Raw genomic sequence first — 19,420 nt, 5'->3', positions numbered from 1 at the left:
TACCAGTTATCTAAAAAGACATGGATAAATAAACAAACAAACATTTTCATAGAAAAACTAAAATCTAAATGTTTACTCTACTGAAATCTTACTGATATGTCACTTGCATAATAATTTGGAATGCGGTGTATTTACATACCACAGGGCAAGCACTTACTCAAAGACAAGACAATTGCAGTACATGTGTAACAAAATGATTCAAGCCAATAATCACAACGAATAGCTAGAAATAATCCCATTGCGTCAGCCTCTTGATCACTATTGTTCAGTACTCCACAAGAGACAACCCATGACCTTTCCTCTAGCGTCTGCCCCAGCCTCCCATGGAGACCAGACACCAGTCACCGTGTCACACCTTACTTCTACTTCTCTGCAGACATTTTGTTCATCTCCTCATCAGGTTCCATTAACTCACAGCTGCATTTCTATTGCAGAAAATCTTGATATATTTACAGAGCTGTAAACATTTCTCTTTGTGAGCTTTGGTTAGAGGCGGCTGAAATGCAACTTTATGCGCAACTGCCGGCCTGCATGGAAAGGTTCTTAAGACTCCAGCAGCTTTAAATACCTGTTTTCTGCTCAACAGTGACTTTTTATAGCTGTCCTTTTAATACAATAAATTTTGACAGAAGCCTTTCTTTCATAAGCCTTTATCTGGCCTAGTTCTCTTGTGCTGTACTTACCCCACACTTTTGAAAGGTATTGTATAAACTTTAAGTGCAGAAGTTAAGATAAGCTTCAGAGTAAACACTAACTCAAGGAAGCGAATTGCCTTAATTATCTATTAAAATCAATATACAAACAGTATAAATTATGTATAATTTCAGAAACAACTACAAGATTGTTTACTGTAGCAAAATGGACCAGGCATCATAACAAATCATAACAATCTCTTATCAAATCATAACCAACAAGTGAGATGCAGGAAGAAAAGGTCTTGTGTCCTGAGAGAAAAGAGGCTGTAGCACAGCTCTATTCCCACTGTATCAGGAGGTGTGTCTTTTCAGCTATGCAGATGTCACGATAATGAGCTGCACGCTCAGACTGGACGTATTGTGACTGCACATCTCTATTTGTGTGTGAGAGCATGTTTTTCTCCCACTAAAACCAAACACTGTCTTTGGGCTTGTTTCCCAGTGATTCTCTTAAATGAGGTTTGCAAATTCTATTAAATCGGCTAAAAGCAAATGACAAGGGGTTTGGGGGAGTGTGTGCGCTCTTAGCTTTGATGGTCCAACCAGTGACAGCATTTAAGGCTGAGTATGTGTGTTAGCAAAGGACAGGCCCTGTGGATGAGTGTGAGTATATTTGGAGGGGGATGGGACTGGCTATTAAATGGAGGATGACAGGGAGTAATTATTCTAATGCGCTACTTTGCAGTGTGGCTGGGTTAAGGTGTCAGCTGCGAGTCATTAGGCCTGACATGCGCTGGATAGCGACGAGACAGCTGTCTCCCTCCCAGGTGGGCTGACCCACACCGCTGCCACCGCGCTAACCGGCCACCATCAGGGTGCCTCTAGAACCGGTTAGCCCAGTCCTGGTAGCAGCTATGTTGTATCCTGGCTAATGAACATAACTTCTTCAATTGTACTGCCCTAACACTCGTTAACTTTCTGTCTCTTCAGAGGGGAAACATTAGTAGAAAGAATTCCAATTCCTAGCAGGTCAAAAAGACAAAGAAAAAAATAATTCATTCAAAAAATTAATTATTCATTTTTGTTGTTTTGCCAAACGGACATTGAATAAGTCATCCCATATCCCAGGGATGAAGACAGCAGAACAAAACAGTTTTATGTTACATTGAAAATCCCCAAAATGTAAGTCAAAGAAAACTAATGAGGGAATTCATCAAGAATAATAGCAGCGTTCATTTGCACATGCTGTCTTTTGTGTCTGTTTCAGTGAATTTTCAGTTAAAAAAAAGAAGCAATTTGCACAGTGCAATTCCCCAGTTTGTACACCAAGTGCTAGGTTAAGGAGTAAGGACTCCACCGCATGTCTGGATATAAATCTGACTCTTCTCTGTCATTTGATCATATGATAAATCATTGCCATCATGATTGCTAGAAAATGTACACAAACATCTAATTTTCTTCAATTTGCCACCTACATTTTGCAGTCAGTAATCAGGAAACAAGTGCCTCAGGCAAATAGCGCTGTGTTTTATAAATAAGGTGCAGCCTATAATAAGCCTAATTAATGTAGATTATTATTTTGACTTAATATAAATACTTCAAATGCAATGCTATTTAAAGTGCTGTTTAAAGACCCCCTGTGGTGAAAATCAAGTTTTTAATGTTGTTTATCTGTCTATGTGGTGTTTTTAATATGCTTTAAGACAAACCATGTGCAAATTCATCAGCCAACACCATTGCTGCATATTTTCTCTTTAAAACTGCAGTGTACCAAAGACAAACTCAAAAACGTTTGAAATCGCCCCTGTTCTCTATGTCACAAACATGTTGTAACCAATCCTGTCAATGTACGGGTTGGGCTTCTGCGGTTAACCTGGTATATTTTTCTGCTGATATGAAGAATCAGGTACTGATTGTTAGAAGGCAGCTGTCTGAACGGGAAAATGGTTTGTGTAACATTAGCAACACATTATTAGCTGTTTGATAACACAGTCAAGAAAAAAAAAGGCAAATCATATCAATTACCATTACGTGTCCGACATAGAGCGTGATACATAAAATGAATTTAGGCTACTATTCTGATACATCCACTTGCAGATGAACCTGTATAATTCACTCTTTCTCTTCTTCTGAAACAGTTTCTGGTTCAAACATATATGGCTGAATTAATCCAATATTTCCACTTGCCATTGTGTCACCTTTACTACAGTTAACCGAGTGGATCCGGTGGTCCGAGCAGGTGTAATTGAGTGGAGGCAGGAACTCATTTGCATATTCATGGAAAAAAGGAAACAAAATGCTTTTTCTCAGCTACTACTGTAAATGAGGTAATAAAAGCTGCCAGCATAATCATTTAAAACATTTAATCAAAATGCTGTTTAAAATGGTTTTAGATGTAGCATAGCATCTCACACCACAGGAAGTCAATTTTCCAGTCTGTGACAACCCACAAAACAGCAAGAAAAATTATATATACATAATATTTATATATATTTTATTTGCATATGTTCTGATTCTGGAGAATCGGTGCCCCCGAGCCAAGCCTTGGACAGGAAAGGCAGAATTAGTGCTAATATATGCAACCATAACAAAGAGCAGAACTTTCCATATCCTTATGTTACAGAGGATCATATCAACCCATACCCGATGGCCTTACTTATGAAAAGTCATGAGTCTGTGCATATGTACCTCAGAGCAAAGTTCACATAAAAGACCTACGAAGGCAAAACAGTGTTAACCTAACCAAAATGAGACTGCAACATCCCACGGACAGAGATGAAAACAGAAGCTGAAATGTTCACAGAAAATGTTAATGCTTCTGCTCTTCTCCATATTCTTTTATTTTGAACTTATCAATGTTTTGAAAGAAGGATCTTCTGCGTAGTATTTATTTATTTATTTTTTAACTGTTTTATTTTTAAACCATTTTGTGATAGAAAAATCTACAAAAACCATTCAAGAAAATTCCCGTTCTGATTTCAGCTTTCAGAGTCAGATGCAGGGCTTCTCAGCTGATCGGTCGTGACCCAAAAAAATGGGTCATAGGCCTCTCTGACAGGATTGTGGACATCAGGGAAAAACAATGCTAAATGCAAATATTCAAATGCATACAACCCTAACCATATTATTGCACAAAGATAGAATATCAAAATATAGGCTCATCAGGGAGAAATACATCTTCATTTTTGTTGTTGTTGTTGTTGATGTCAAAGGCTGTGAGTCCAATCAAACTATAGATCCCAACAAGATCAGATTACATGAAATACAAATGATTTATTTTTAAGGATATTTTTGTTTACTTTTATACATTAAACAATTCTGCTTCATTGTTGAGTCATCACTTGTTTTGTCCAATGTAAAATCTGAATACTGAAGCAAAACCATTTGAGAACCACTTCACATAAATTCACTAAAAAAATTCCAAGATCAAACCTGATACAATAAAAGTCAGACTTCCTGTTTATGAGTCAGGGCTGTTGCACAATGTATTAATAAACATCACGGGAAAATCCCTCAGTCCTTAAATGTCCTAAGACAAAAGTGTTAATATGACACAATGAAGTTATTACTCACATGAAGACCAAAGTGAACATCCATTATACCAAACAAACTGTGCCACATGATTCCACTGGGCCCAAAACCAGAAACACACAAGGCCTTTTGCTTCTAATTAGGACAACCAGTGGAGGCCAAACACACACACAAACACACGCAAACACACACATGTTGGGTTTCAGATGAACGTGAATATGGCAACGTTTTATTACGTTGGAGTATGTACATATCACCGCAGTTCTGAATTGCAATGTCCGGTGAGTGACGCTAAAGCTTAATGCTCCATCACGTTTAATAACGTACACCTACACTAAACCCTAAACCTACCAAATAGTGTTAACAAAAGCAAATGTGACGTAAAAACGCAATCGTAACCATGGCATTTTAGCTTGTTTTTGAACTCCTGTCTTTGAGCACTTTTACCATGACTCGTCTCCTTTACTGTGACACGGGATTCGTATTCGAGCTCTTCGCATCGCAAGTACAATTCTGTACAAGCTGAGCTACCAAGCAAGCTGAACATATGGAGCTGGGTAAGTGATGCAAACTCCAAAATATACTCGTTTACAAATCATGCACTATGGTAAAAAGTGTTTTGAGGTCATAACATAATTGTGCAAGTAGCCGTGTGAAAACAAGTCTTTATTAATCCATAATCTGGCCCTGTAATCATAATTGTGTGTGAAAACAATTAAAAGTGCTTGCTGTTTTACTGCCTCTAGTGTTCATTTCTGGTAGAAACTGCAGTGATATTTACGTATTTTGCATTTTGCAAAAATGTTGACACAGGTACGTTTTTCCGATGAGCTTGTGAATTCTTTCTTTGCAGCGATTCTATAGTATATTTTTAAATGTAATCAGATAAAATTGTATGCACGGGAACAAAACGAGCAGTATACTGAGATTTCTACTGTGTAAAGCATTCGTGTTAGACAGATAGATGGGTAAAATATCCAAAACTTCTTGGGGTAGGAAATTTATGCGGCTGCCACTTCGGAAGGGTTTGGGCCATCTGATGGGTTAAAACTATTAAGACCACAAGAGCAGTTCTGCATCTGTGCACACAAAAATTGGGATTCAGAACTACTTAAATGCATTTGTTTTGAGACCCACAGATACATATCCAGATTACTGTGATCAAAACAAAGGAAAGTAAACAATTCCATTTCCCATAGATCTGATCTCTTTATGTCGAAAACTCTCTGCTGCAACAATCCCAGAGTCCTTCGTTTCTACTTGATTTGATGATATATGATATGATGTATGGGACAGAATGACCTATAACTCATTAAGGTTGACATCATCATTAAACTTACTATGTTAGATTATAAACTGTTATGATGATCTATTATGATGATGAATGTCATATGGATTGTGATTCACATCTCTTTAATTTTGATAAAGCGTGAGATCTGCGAACAGAAGTTTTGGAGTGACACTAGAGAACATAAGCATGACTTTTTGATTTAGTTTTTTGAGGGCACTAGCTTTCCTCCTCTGGGAGAATGTTTGACTGACAGGATGGAACAAATACATAAATGAATAAACCAATTTTTTCAACAGCTGCACGATAATTGTCACATCTGTGTCCTTTCTTCCAATCAATTATGTACCACAAGTTGTAATTTATTTATGGCCAATTCAGGCTCTAGTGATGAAATGTTAAAGACACTCCAAATGCAAAGTGATATAGGGATGCCAAACTTGCCATCTTAAAAAATACATCTGCTCAAAATTACATGCTGCATTGCATCAGACCTGTAAGAAAGTGACTTTCTGCCCAAATTGAGGGACCATGAGTCTTATCTATAATACGATGTGATACAAGATCTAGGGGGAGATCCCGGGCTGCCGTTTCACAGCATCTAGCCAAACACTGAGTTTCAGTGGTGACAAAAATCAAGCCATACCGTTAAAGTCTTGCGTTTTAACACTATTAAAGTCGTGCTTTTATGAGCACAATTAATTACTGTCTAATAAAGATTGCATTTAATATTGCTTGGGCCATCGGTTTACAATAAAGAGGCCTCCCAAATTTGCATATTACAACTAATTAGCATAATCAAGCCACTGAAATCCCATGCATGGTATTCAGAGAGCTGAAAATGTGCAGCACTAGCTTAAATGATCCATTATGTATTATACGCCTTAAATATAAAATATACAGGATTGGTACTGCTGGTATACCTACAAAATCAAAATATTTAATTTAATTTCAATATTTAATTCAATTAATTTAATTTAAATTTCTGTAAAAATGTTAAAAGTGTCTTTTTTCATTTTAATAAGTGGATTTATTGAATTATACATTTGAATGCGACCATTCTCAATTACTCTTCTATTATCATACTGTATTTTAATATGACCGTTGTTGCAAAATGTGCATAATTAAATATCTTAAAAACAAACCACTAAAACAAATTGCCTTTCAAACAGTCATGAACTGTATTCATCACTTTAAATATTCAAATTGATCAGACGAGGGAAGGAGTGAATTACAATACATTACCGATTCCCTGTATGATTTCCATAGGTCTGTCACACTTAAGGAGAAAAATCAATGCGACAAAGCAGCCTAGGGAATGTCTGACACTAACAGTAATGCTGCTTAATTAAAGCCAAGATTCCAGCTCTCATTGCAACGGGGCTTTGATTTTAATAGACGATGAAGAAATGGCCCGCACATTGACGCGAGCACATTTGTAGCCAGTCTGGCCAAGGGAAAAAGAAAACACACACACACACACACACATACACACACAAGCGCGGCAGGACATCAACTCGGATTGAATCAGGGGGTTAAGGGGAAGTACACAGAAGCTTGCGCCTGTGTTAAACAGTCTGCTAAAGGGGGCAGGTACCAGCCCACCCAGCTAATCAGCAGAATGTGCTCCGATACAGGAGGAAAGGGATTTCTGAGCACATGCCTCTGTCACATACATCACTAATATAAAAAACCTCTGTAGGCTAAAACGCTTGACCTCAATATGGAAATAAATTACAATGCAAACAAAAAGGAGGGAAAAAATGATTGTTAATGGATTGCATTTTGTTATACTCAGATCAAGCCTTCAATCCAGAAAGAAAGTTTTAAGTCAAATTAAGCCATGCTGAAAGCTTATAAAAAGGATTGAAAGCATAAAGAGAAATCATAACAATGACAAAAAAAAAAAAAATTTTTCAATTTAAATCATTTTAAACAAAAAAAAGAAGAGTTTAATGTTTAATATTAAATACATTTAAATTTTCTAGTTTAAACCATGTGTTTTTTTTTATTTAATTCAAATATTTTAAAGTAAATGGAAATTTATTTGCACTGTTGAGGATTAAAAGATGACACTAATGGCAATTTAATAGTGCTTAATGTACTGGAGACAATGGCTAGAGCCCCATCAAATAAGGAAAACGCTATCTATCTACATTTGTGGACATGTTAGTTCCTCTCCAAACCCATCTAGTGTGTATACTACTCCAACCCAATAGCTCTGTCATCCTTTTTGGCACTCCCCCCCACCCTCACCCCCCACTTTCTAGTTCCCAGTGCCACCCTCCAAACCAGCTCATTGGGGTCCCCAACCTAATCCTGTTACCAGGAGGTCTGGCTGTTTGAGGAGGCTCATAGATTAACACGGCAGACATTGTCGAATTTACAACCAGCCACATGGACATCTGCCCTACTTTCTGCATTACACATAACCCCTACATACCCCCCCACCCCCCACCCCCCCCCCCCCCCCCCCCCCCCCCCACCCCCCCACACACACACACACACACAAAAAAGAGAGAGAGAGAGAGAGAGAGAGAGAGACCTGGTTCAAAGAGCAAGGGGCCATTTCATGAAATCGGCAAGCAAGTCATTGTTAAAGCTGTCATTTCTCCTCTGGGGCCGGTGCGCTTTAACTGAACTGTCAGCCTTCTACTTAATGCTTGTTAAGGGTAACAGGCCAGTCTGCTGATAGCACTAATGAGGACCAGAAAAAAAGACACAAGCATGTTTAAAGGATGCACACCGATTGTCATAACAAACACAATGGTGCCGTAATGGCTACAAAAATCAGCCACTCAGTGAAATTTTAAAGATGTGAAGATTTACAGCAGATGGTGAAAGACTCATACTTCTATAAATATGTTAATGTTTTGTTACGCGGTCAGCTCTCCGCTTCCATAAACAAGTGCTTTCCTCTGCTTTATTATTTGTGACGCTCTGATTTAATTCCAATTATACCATTAATTAGAAATCTTGTGCCCTCTGATCTAGGGTATGTTTCAACTTAATAACATTTGCCAGGTTTTATTTGTCCACGGAAACCGGCGCTTGCTTGTATCTGTTCACAGAACAGAAAGTGTTTTTTTTTTTTTCCTAGAGCCAAAAAAAAAAAAATCTGTATTTGCGCTGTATTTGTCACATAACATCATGTGATAACACAATCAGAGAGAGATTAAATCGTTAAATACTATTAAGCACTCTTACCTCCTGTCATTTTTCTTGAGATGTTAGTGCACAATTTGTGTTTTTGTTCAATCAGTACATTGATTATACGAAATCTGCATATCAATGGGATACATCACAAAAGGATGGTTTTTTTTTGGTGAGAAATTAAGTCATTTAAATGCAACCAAAAAAAAATTTCGCCTTAAAGCTGAAATGTGCATCATTTCTGCACACAGCATCACTAACTGGAATTGCAGAAGCAACAATTGTTAAATCATATTAAACAGATTCTCCTGGCCCACTGGTTGAGTCAATGTTGTTGTGTTGAGCTGGTCGGGATGCTCAAAAAAACATAGTAATTGCTGAAAAAAAATTAAATAAAAATGAGTGCAATTACTACAAAAATAAAAAATAAAAATCAGTATTTTCAGTATCTTAGTCTTGTTTTTCTTAGACACTTTTTCTGAGATGTAAAATCTGTTTCTGAGATGTAAAAATGTTTCATTTTGAATTAAGTTTTTCTCCCCTCATTCTTACCTTTCTTGTTTTCAACATAAACCTTGCTAAATGTTGTTAAATTTATGCTTAAAACACAAAAACAACAATTTGTTGTTAATTCAAGATATATTCTCAGAAAGCAAGTCTTAATATCATACACAGACTAGCTTATTAAAAAATAATCTTTTAAAAGATAGCAAATTAAATCTGACTAACAAAATGCTTTTTTTGCAATGATATTGTGATAACCAAAGAGCAACAGTATTTACTCATTTTAGGGAAACCAGCCTACAAATGGCTTAGTCTCTACAATAAGAGAAAGTATTTCAACACTGCACGAAATCTCATAAAGGAGCTTGAAAGGCAACACAGATATTGCATATCTAAATGATGCTGCTTCTACCTAGTGCCAAGCAAACCACATTTTCTGACGGTTGTTGTATTGCTGATCTGTTCAGCGCAGCTCACTTCTGCTCATTAGGCAGTTGTCCCTCACTACAGCAGCCAGACCCACTTCATACTGGCCTTGCTAGTTCATTAGGACACTGTTCACTCTCTTGGCTCCCGGGGTAAAACACAAACAGTTCGCGGTCTGCCGCTCTGCGCCCTAATCCAGTCATGAGACTGGGCTCTTAAACACTATTGCGGCTAAGCCTGGCCATGTGTGCCTCCGACCTGAGGGACCCGGCCCGCCAGCCTAGAGCCTTAATTTTCCCCCGCTCTCTCTCTCTCCTTCGTCCTCTACCCCGTCGCTATTTCTCCATGCCAGCGTTGCCTCCCTCTCTTCCTCTCTCCTGCCTCTATAATGGCATTCTTCAAGAGCTGGCCCCGCCGTGCCGCCCGCTTGCAGTCTCTTAATTAAAATGCTCCCACCGCTCTGTTTATGTGACCGATGACTGTTAAATTAAGATGCTGTCACACTGGGCCGCAACAGTACACTTTTATTTATTTATTTTTGCTGAGGAAAGTTCTGCCACGAGCACCAGGCCTCGAGACTGTGAGCTGACATGTTTTCTTTGTCTGAGGTCGGAATTTACACCATTTAAAAATACACTCCACCTCATTACAGCACTGCCCTAAGGAGGCAAGCAGTCGGCATGGGCTAATAAGGTATGTGTTATACAGAGAATGATTTTAATAGGGTTTAATGTATGCAGAGGCTACGCTAAAGTGACATTATATGTCTTGAACAATGCTTTCTGGGGGTGTGGGGGCTGCAATCTGCAAATCTTGTGTGTGCACCATGCCTGTATTACACATTGAGCTTTCCTTGGCTCCAAAACATCTGACAGTATCGGCTCAGCCTGAGTAAGAGAGTGTGGGAGGATTAGAATCGATTTCCTCAAACAAACAAAAAAAAAAAGTCAAAATATCCTGCTGAACGACGTCTTAAAAATTAATATTGTAAAACCACCCTATCTCATCAGTTATCATCATTACTCCCATCATTACTGGGGGGGGGGGGGGGGTCAGAACAAAAACAATAGAATTAAAAAACAATATAATTAAAAATCACGCTAAGTATTATAAATACATGATATATACCTAAAATAATTGTGTAAGTAGTAAAGCAATACAAACGCAAATGGGCGTTTTAAGTTTAGAAACATTCTGAGTCACCCCTCCCTTGCCTCACAGTGGTTTGGTCCAACGTCCACTTGTGTGTGAACAAGTCCGGCGGCGCCGGCGGGACAGAACAGACAGTAGTTGAGAGGAATTCTAGTAAGTACGCTGTCAAGGCTATTTTATTCAAAAACATCGGATGAAGTGATTATTTTCTCTTTAATACAGACGATACTGAGTAATTAATCATAACAACAACAAAAAAATGATGATAACTGATATATTTTTTCCGTGAGTCTGCTATGTTAGCGATTATAATGTTACCTAGCTTGTTTGGTAGCTTGTTTACGATAGCTTGTTGAAGACTAAGTCACCCACACCAACAACAACTAACATTGTAATAAGAATATGTGAACTGTAATAAGGCTAATAGATTTACTGTTGTGTGTTGGGTTTTGCTCAATGTGTATTCATTGCATTTTGGTGACTTGGTTGTAAACAACTTTAAAAAAAGTAAATGGTTTTGAAGAACAATATTTTGGTCAATTTAGTTTTTTCATTGAACCAAAGAGAAACATTGAGCATAATGGCACAGTCTCCATGCTACACTAATAATAGTAGTAAGGTTTTCTTCTGTGTAACGTCACGTATATCCAAGTAAAATTTTATCAAAATTTTGGCTGTATTATTTGTGTCCCCTTAAAAAATTGCTCTTGAGAAATTTTATGTTTATTGTCCCCCCCAACTGTCAGATGAAATGTACGCCCCTGCATACCACCCCAGAAGCCTCTAGTGAGGAAACAAATGCTATAAAAAAGAAATTCTGTCATGGTTTACTCACCTTCATGGTGAGTATCTGTATGACTTTCTTTCTTTTGTGAAACACAAAAGATTATATTTTATTTTATTTTATTTTTTTGCAATATAATGAAAGTCAATGAAGTATAAATCAACCCTGTACCCCACTGATTTTCATTGTACAGAGACATTTTTTAAGCTACCTACTTTTGTGTTTGGAACGGCATAAGCAAATGATGACAGAACTGTCACTTTTGGGTGAACTATCGCCAAAATTGAAACAACCCCATACGAATGCTTCAAATGGTGCCCTACTAATAGTGTGCACATTGTCAGCATGGACATGTGAAGTCTATTTACTTAAAGGCGAATTTTGTAGGATGATACACTTGACTAAAGTTCACTTCATATTCACCCATTTAATATACACTACAGTTCAAAAGTTTGGGGTCAATAAGGGTTTTTTTTTATTATTATTATTTTAAAGAAAATTAAAATTAAATTTACCAAAGTGTATAATGATAAATATAACATTTTTTTTTTTTTTCAAATAAATGCTGTTCTTTTGAACTTTCTATTAATCAAAGAATCCTGAAAAAATGTATTAATGTTGTAAAATTCAATGTTATCAATGTAAAATTCTACATTGATAATAAGAAATGTTTCTTGAGCACCAAATCAGCATATTAGAATGATTTCTGAAGAATCATGTGAAACTAAAGACTAAATAAATGACAGCTGAAAATTAGTTTTGCCATCACATTAATACATTACATTTTAAAATATATTCAAATAGAATTTTTTTGTATTTTTGATCAAACAAATGCAGCCTTGGTGGGCACAAGAGACTGCTTTCAAATACATTAAAAATTTTACTAACCCCAAATGTTTGAATTGTAGAGTAAATGATTACAACATTGTAATTTTTGGATGAACTATCCCTTTAAGACCCACAGCAGCAGGAGAAACAAAAGCCTTTTCTGCGGGTCCCATCTTGATTTTGCCTTTGTGTGGCAGCTCTCTGGGGTTAATGTATGTTAATGTATCATTTATAAAGGTGCTTATTAGTGTGTTTTGCAGACTGCTGCTTTGTAAAACAATCCCGAGCCCTGGCGAGACCGTTAGTTAGAGGTGGGAGCGAGAAAGAGAGAGAAACACAGAGGCGGGCGGGCGGGCGGGCGGCGTGCGTTCAAAAGAGCCCCCGCCAGTAATAGGCCAGCCCTTGACGCGCTGCCACCTTCTCTACCTGCTGTCCCCTGCCGCTCTTTCCGGAAACTTGACGGCAGATGTTGCAGCGCTAAGCTGGCTCTGAAGTGCCTCTCTGGCTCCCCGGTCTCCCTAACAACACAGTCAAACCACATTAGATCTCTTTATTTGTGCCCCAGGCAAGTTCGGCAGTGCAGCTGTGTCCACCCTCCGCTCTACCTTTGGTGTTGGAGCCCCTCAGGCGGTAAATGGGAGAGCAGAAAGTGTTCAGGCTGTCTTGAAAAAACTACATCTGCTGACAATCCAGCAGTCTGTCTGTGGGCGGAGTGGGGGGAGGGACCAGGAGGGGTCTCCAAGCTGAACAGATGTCTGGGACAACCTGCTTCCTTACACCTGTATGAGTCCTCGTAACCCCACGGATCCAAAGCTGAAAAATTCATGACCCCGGAGGGTTCCTGTCGGGCATCAAAGCCCCCCTCTCTCTAGCCGAGCGTACGCGGCCCACCTTGGCTCTGGCGAGGGACTCCTCGGGCTTTGATAGCTCATGCCTGCACCCAGTGCACTTGATCAAGGGCTTGAAAGTCTGCACGATCGAGCTGTGGCCTGACTGAAGTGTGCCAGGGTCCCGCTTGGAGGCTCCAGACCCTCATCTCAGATGTATTGAGAGTTACAAAGGTTTTAACAGCTCTTTTGAAGAAAGTAAAACAGAACAAGTGGCTCAAGCGTGACTGGGATATTTCAGCTAATGAGAGCATTATCACCGTGGATGCGGTGAGGACTTCTTCAAGATGAAACAAACCCAAACAAATGCTTCAAACTGTGCCCTACTTTGGAAAAAAATGTTAAACTGTAGTGCGCACGTAGTCAGCACAGACTTGTGAACCCTGTTCACTTCCGTGCAAATTTTGTCTCAAAAGAGGATGATCCACAAGTTCACTTCATATTTAATATACAGCACCGTTCAAAATATTGGGGTTAATTCATACTTTTATTCAGCAAGGACGCATTAAATTGATTAAAACGCGACAATAAAGACATTTATAATGTTGTATAAGTTAATATGCTGTATAAGATGTCTATTTCAAATGAACGCAAGTCTTTTGAACTTTGTATTCATCAAAATATATTAAGCAGTATTACTGTTTTCAACAATAAAAATTCAGCTGAAAAAAGCTGAAAATTCAGCTTTGCCATCACAGGAATAATTTTATATATATAAATAAATGCAGCCTTGGTGAGCTGAAGAGACTTCTTTAAAAAAACATTAAAAAAAAACATCTTACACACCCCATAATTTTCAATGGTGGTGTAATCTATACAACAATGTTAACAAAACGGCACATTCTGTTCTTAAATTTATTGCCTCTGAATGTTGTTTTTGCACATTTATAGGACATTTTGTGCACATATATTATTGCTTTACAAAAGTTACAAAAGAGGAAGTCTCTGCAGTACAAGCTCATGACAGTCACATCCTGTTATCAGTCTTTGCAGCTGAGGTTTGTGAAACATGCATATATTTAATACGCACACAAACAAACACACACTCACTCACAAAATAAAGGAAACAGCCCCTGAACTATTACACCACACACTGACACCCTATGCTTTATGTACAAGGACTCGGTATTAAGGGTGATGAATCATATTTGCAATTGGTATTGGGGTAAACCGAACCATCTGTGGCTTACCTTTTCTGCGGAAGTTGGGCGCATAAGCGAAACTCGATCATATTGCCGCCGCAGAAGAGCCCACAGTGCCTCAAGGCGACCCTATGATGAAACAAGTAATATCAAGATTTGGTCTTAGCTTGGTTTCTTTTTCACTCATCTCAAGTAAAGGCACCTGACATTATAAAGTGGCACGTTCAGATGGACTTAGACTGAAACTCAATATAAGAAAAGGGAGGCGAAGGAGAAATGGTTATGGCCTCAATTGCAAAAGGAAGTGACTCACCCTGATTGGAGTGTACCACTTGGATTCAGCTTGATGGTAAGTAGGTGGGGGTGCAGTTGGCTTTTTGATCATGGGTTCTTCGGTCTCCTCTTGAATTGATATCACTGCATTCTTGGCTTTCTCTAGTCGTGCGCCCTCCTCTGTGGACCCTTTCTCTCCCCAACGGACCTACACAGATATTAAAACAAGAAAAGGTCATATTATATTATATAAATTAAAAGTATATATATATATATATATATATATATATACAGGTGCTGGTCATATAATTAGAATATCATCAAAAAGTTGATTTATTTCACTAATTCCATTCAAAAAGTGAAACTTGTATATTATATTCATTCATTACACACAGACTGATATATTTCAAATGTTTATTTCTTTTAATTTTGATGATTATAACTGACAACTAAGGAAAATCCCAAATTCAGTATCTCAGAAAATTTGAATATTGTGAAAAGGTTCAATATTGAAGACACCTGGTGCCACACTCTAATCAGCTAATTAACTCAAAACACCTGCAAAGGCCTTTAAATGGTCTCTCAGTCTAGTTCTGTAGGCTACACAATCATGAGGAAGACTGCTGACTTGACAGTTGTCCAAAAGACGACCATTGACACCTTGCACAAGGAGGGCAAGACACAAAAGTTCATTACAAAAGAGGCTGGCTGTTCACAGAGCTCTGTGTCCAAGCACATTAATAGAGAGGCGAAGGGAAGGAAAAGATGTGGTAGAAAAAAGTGTACAAGCAATAGGGATAACCGCACCCTGGAGAGGATTGTGAAACAAAACCCATTCAAAAATGTGGGGGAGATTCACAAAGAGTGGACTGCAGCTGGAGTCAGTGCTTCAAGAACCACTACGCACAGACGTATGCAAGACATGGGTTTCAGCTGTCGCATTCCTTGTGTCAAGCCACTCTTGAACAACAGACAGCGTCAGAAGCGTCTTGCCTGGGCTAAAGACAAAAAGGACTGGACTGCTGCTGAGTGGTCCAAAGTTATGTTCCCTGATGAAAGTAAATTTTGCATTTCCTTTGGAAATCAGGGTCCCAGAGTCTGGAGGAAGAGAGGAGAGGCACACAATCCACGTTGCTTGAGGTCCAGTGTAAAGTTTCCACAGTCAGTGATGGTTTGGGGTGCCATGTCATCTGCTGGTGTTGGTCCACTGTGTTTTCTGAGGTCCAAGGTCAACGCAGCCGTATACTAGGAAGTTTTAGAGCACTTCATGCTTCCTGCTGCTGACCAACTTTATGGAGATGCAGATTTCATTTTCCAACAGGACTTGGCACCTGCACACAGTGCCAAAGCTACCAGTACCTGGTTTAAGGACCATGATATCCCTGTTCTTAATTGGCCAGCAAACTCGTCTGACCTTAACCCCATTGAAAATCTATGGGGTATTGTGAAGAGGAAGATGCAATATGCCGGACCCAACAATGCAGAAGAGCTGAAGGCCACTATCAGAGCAACCTGGGCTCTTGTAACACCTGAGCAGTGCCACAGACTGATCGACTCCATGCCACGCCACATTGCTGCAGTAATTCAGGCAAAAGGAGCCCCAACTAAGTATTGAGTGCTGTACATGCTCATACTTTTCATGTTCATACTTTTCAGTTGGCCAAGATTTCTAAAAATCCTTTCTTTGTATTGGTCTTAAGTAATATACTAATTTTCTGAGATACTGAATTTGGGATTTTCCTTAGTTGTCAGTTATAATCATCAAAATTAAAAGAAATAAACATTTGAAATATATCAGTCTGTGTGTAATGAATGAATATAATATACAAGTTTCACTTTTTGAATGGAATTAGTGAAATAAATCAACTTTTTGATGATATTCTAATTATATGACCAGCACCTGTGTATATATATATATATATATATATATATATATATATGTCTGTCCCTCACTGAAAAAGGCTTAATTAAATCTGCACTCCCCATCTGTAGGTTGAGTCACATCAATATAGAACAGCTTTTCTACAGCGTCCCTGGACATTCCAATCTGCAACAACTCTCAATTAATAAAACATTCTTTGCATCCCATGTTTCCCTCTTCACATGAGAGCATGTGTTTAAAGTAAAGAGGAAGTAGGCATATTTAGGTAAACCTCCTCCCCAGGTCCAGAGATAGCTTCAGAAATGGAGATAGGCTGTCTAGATGAATGAAAGCTTTCGAAACATTAAAGATACTTGTGCCTCGGTAAGCCCTGAGCCCTATCATTCCCTTGCCTACTCATGGGAAAAGTTAGTAGAAAAGGTTTCCAAAGATTTCAGAAGGAAATTCAGTGATGTCTTCTTTACATGGGAGACTGGAGGAGGGGTGGCAGAGCATGAAACAAATATCCCTTTTTTAAAACCAGCTTTGAGATGGATACAGTGCTAAGTAGCACATTTCAGCTGAACAAAAGCCGAATGACAGAATGGAAGTCAGCAAGAGGAATTCATCTCATCACAACTCTTTCTCAATCCTTTAGCGTCAACATGACTTAAGACAGTGAGACATCATGGAGGCCGAACTGGCAGGGACCTGTCACGTCAAAACCATCAGTCAGGGGCTATGCTACATTTAAGGAGATTTCTATCAGAAACTTTGAGGTGTGCTGAGCTTGACATCACAGACACAATGGCTTTCATACAGAAAAGAAGAGCAAATGCTCCTATGTGGATCAAAAGAAAACAATATGCTTTCTTTTAAACATTTCAGAATAAATTTTGCCTGTTAGTTCAATATTTGTTTCTACACCTATGAATCCAAGTAATGCAAAGACTGAAACAGAGCACGTGACTAGGGATGCGCCGATTTTAATAGTAATGTTATATCCAATAACCCATGAATAACTGACAGAAATCTTTAATGTCTGCCGATAACTGATACGGTATCAATATATTGTGCACTTTAAAATCACTCTGCTCCATGTTGACTCCAGATTTTCCATTTTCTACTCTCTCCACAGTCACTGGTAAGAGAAAGCCAAAAGAAAACAAGAATGGTCCAAGTTTCCTAAAACCCACTTGCTCCAGTTCAAACTGGACCCCGACTAACTGTTGTATAAAATAGAATTATATAATGTAAGTACTAGTAAAAAAAAAAGTTAATGTATCAATATGTGACTTAATAAACAACGAAGTGTTAATACTGTCAGGCAGGTCATGAATACTCCTGAGATAGAGAGTGGTGGTGGTAGACAACTGGAAAATGCTCAAAGACAGCCGTGATGACATCAAAACCTTTTTTGCCATCAGGGGGCTGCACATCATTATAGGCGTCATTAAAATGGAAAGTTCACCTCCATGCGTTTGATTCCACCAGCTCCTCTTCCCCCATAGTAAGATGCATCCACGGTTGGCCACTTCTTCTTGGGTAGTGGGTCTGGCTCTGGTACCTGAAGAAATAAATATGGACAGAAAATAAATAAAATCGACTTCAAGCCTAAATGAAATATGTGCACTGCAAATACAAGAGCAGAATTGTGATTTTTATGTACACTACTGTTAAAAAGTTTGGGGTCTGTAAGATTTTTAATGTTATTAAAAGAAGTTATACTGAATCTTCAGCAGTCATTACTCCAGTCTTCAGTGTCACATGATTTTAAATCATTGCTGCTTTAGAAACATTTCTTATTATTATCAATGTTAAAAACGGTTGTGCTGTTTAATATCTTTGTGGAAACCATGATACATTTTTTTTCAGGATTCCTTGATGAATTAAAAAAAAAAGTACTGACCCAAAACTTTTGAACTTTCATGTATATTTTACAAATTTAAAACACAAATTTTATATATATATATATATATTCAAAAACACTGATTAAAAATTATATTTATATTTTACACAAAAAAAGAATCTTACAGGAGGTGGAGGTGGAGGAGATCTTTGAGGGGGTGGGTCTTTAATAACCTGAAATGAGAGACGAAAAAAATGTAAATTAAATTACTCAAAGTTAGTTATCTCTGTCTAAGAATGTGATTCACAATTGAACAACTGGAGCCTGGCACCAACACAACTGATTACAGGGGTCTGCATGTAAACTAACGCTGTAGGCCCCTGGTGCAAAATAAAGAAAGCCCAAAAATCAACTTGTTGACAGGGGAGTCTTTGGGGTGAGCATGGTGGTCCGTTTATCTCTTAATTAATTGGATGAGGTTCAACGCTCCCCTGCAATGCCCCAATCATAAAGTCCTGAGGAATTAATTAGCTGCAATGAAATGCAGAAGGGAGACTTGGGCTTCACTCCAGGTCGATCCCCAGTGCAAAGGAGAGGAGCGTTAACAGGATGAGATGTCTTCCTGTAGCACTTTCTGTGACAGCTTATCTGTCATGAGAAACACTACGCTGGATTCAGCAGGTGACTTCCCTCACAGACAAGATGTCTTCCTCACTGGAAATGTTAGTGGCATCCTCTGACTCTGGTGTTGTCAGATTAGTGATTGCTCAGCAAGCTACTTATCAACTGACCTGACACATCTAACCACTCTTGGATGTGATGGGTAAATGTGTTAATAGACAAAAGTGAGTTTGGGTCATGTCAAAAGGGCAAAATACTTCAATGTAATGGCTACATATGTAATTTGAAAAGCTTGAGCCTTGAACCTCTGTAAAACACAGAATAGGCTCCAACAATCTAGATAAAACGCCTTGGAAGTGACCATGTTTCACCTGTCAACCATGTAACTCTTCCATTGCAGATGCTTTCCAAAATGGAAGCAAGCCTTGTCTCATTAAACATGAAAGATGCATACAGTGCCATTGCAGGTTAAGCATTTACTAAATT

The 19,420-nt window shown here is 38.5% G+C and overlaps 1 protein-coding gene across 3 annotated transcripts in view; it reads right to left on the bottom strand.

The window, feature by feature from the left end:
• The window catches only part of antxr2a (ANTXR cell adhesion molecule 2a), a 52,023-nt gene that overhangs the window by 15,766 nt on the left and 16,837 nt on the right, over positions 1 to 19,420 (bottom strand). For all 3 annotated transcript variants that reach the window (XM_051894988.1, XM_051894989.1, XM_051894987.1), the window contains 4 exons: positions 18,499 to 18,546; positions 17,936 to 18,031; positions 14,644 to 14,811; positions 14,379 to 14,459 (listed from right to left, as the gene is read on the bottom strand). In XM_051894988.1, coding sequence (XP_051750948.1) covers positions 14,379 to 14,459; positions 14,644 to 14,811; positions 17,936 to 18,031; positions 18,499 to 18,546 — 393 coding nt within the window. The remainder of the gene's footprint in view (positions 1 to 14,378; positions 14,460 to 14,643; positions 14,812 to 17,935; positions 18,032 to 18,498; positions 18,547 to 19,420) is intronic.

Source organism: Ctenopharyngodon idella, chromosome 5, assembly GCF_019924925.1.
Source record: "Ctenopharyngodon idella isolate HZGC_01 chromosome 5, HZGC01, whole genome shotgun sequence".
Taxonomy (NCBI): Eukaryota; Metazoa; Chordata; class Actinopteri; order Cypriniformes; family Xenocyprididae; genus Ctenopharyngodon; species Ctenopharyngodon idella.
This window is presented reverse-complemented; position numbering and strand designations above follow the sequence as displayed.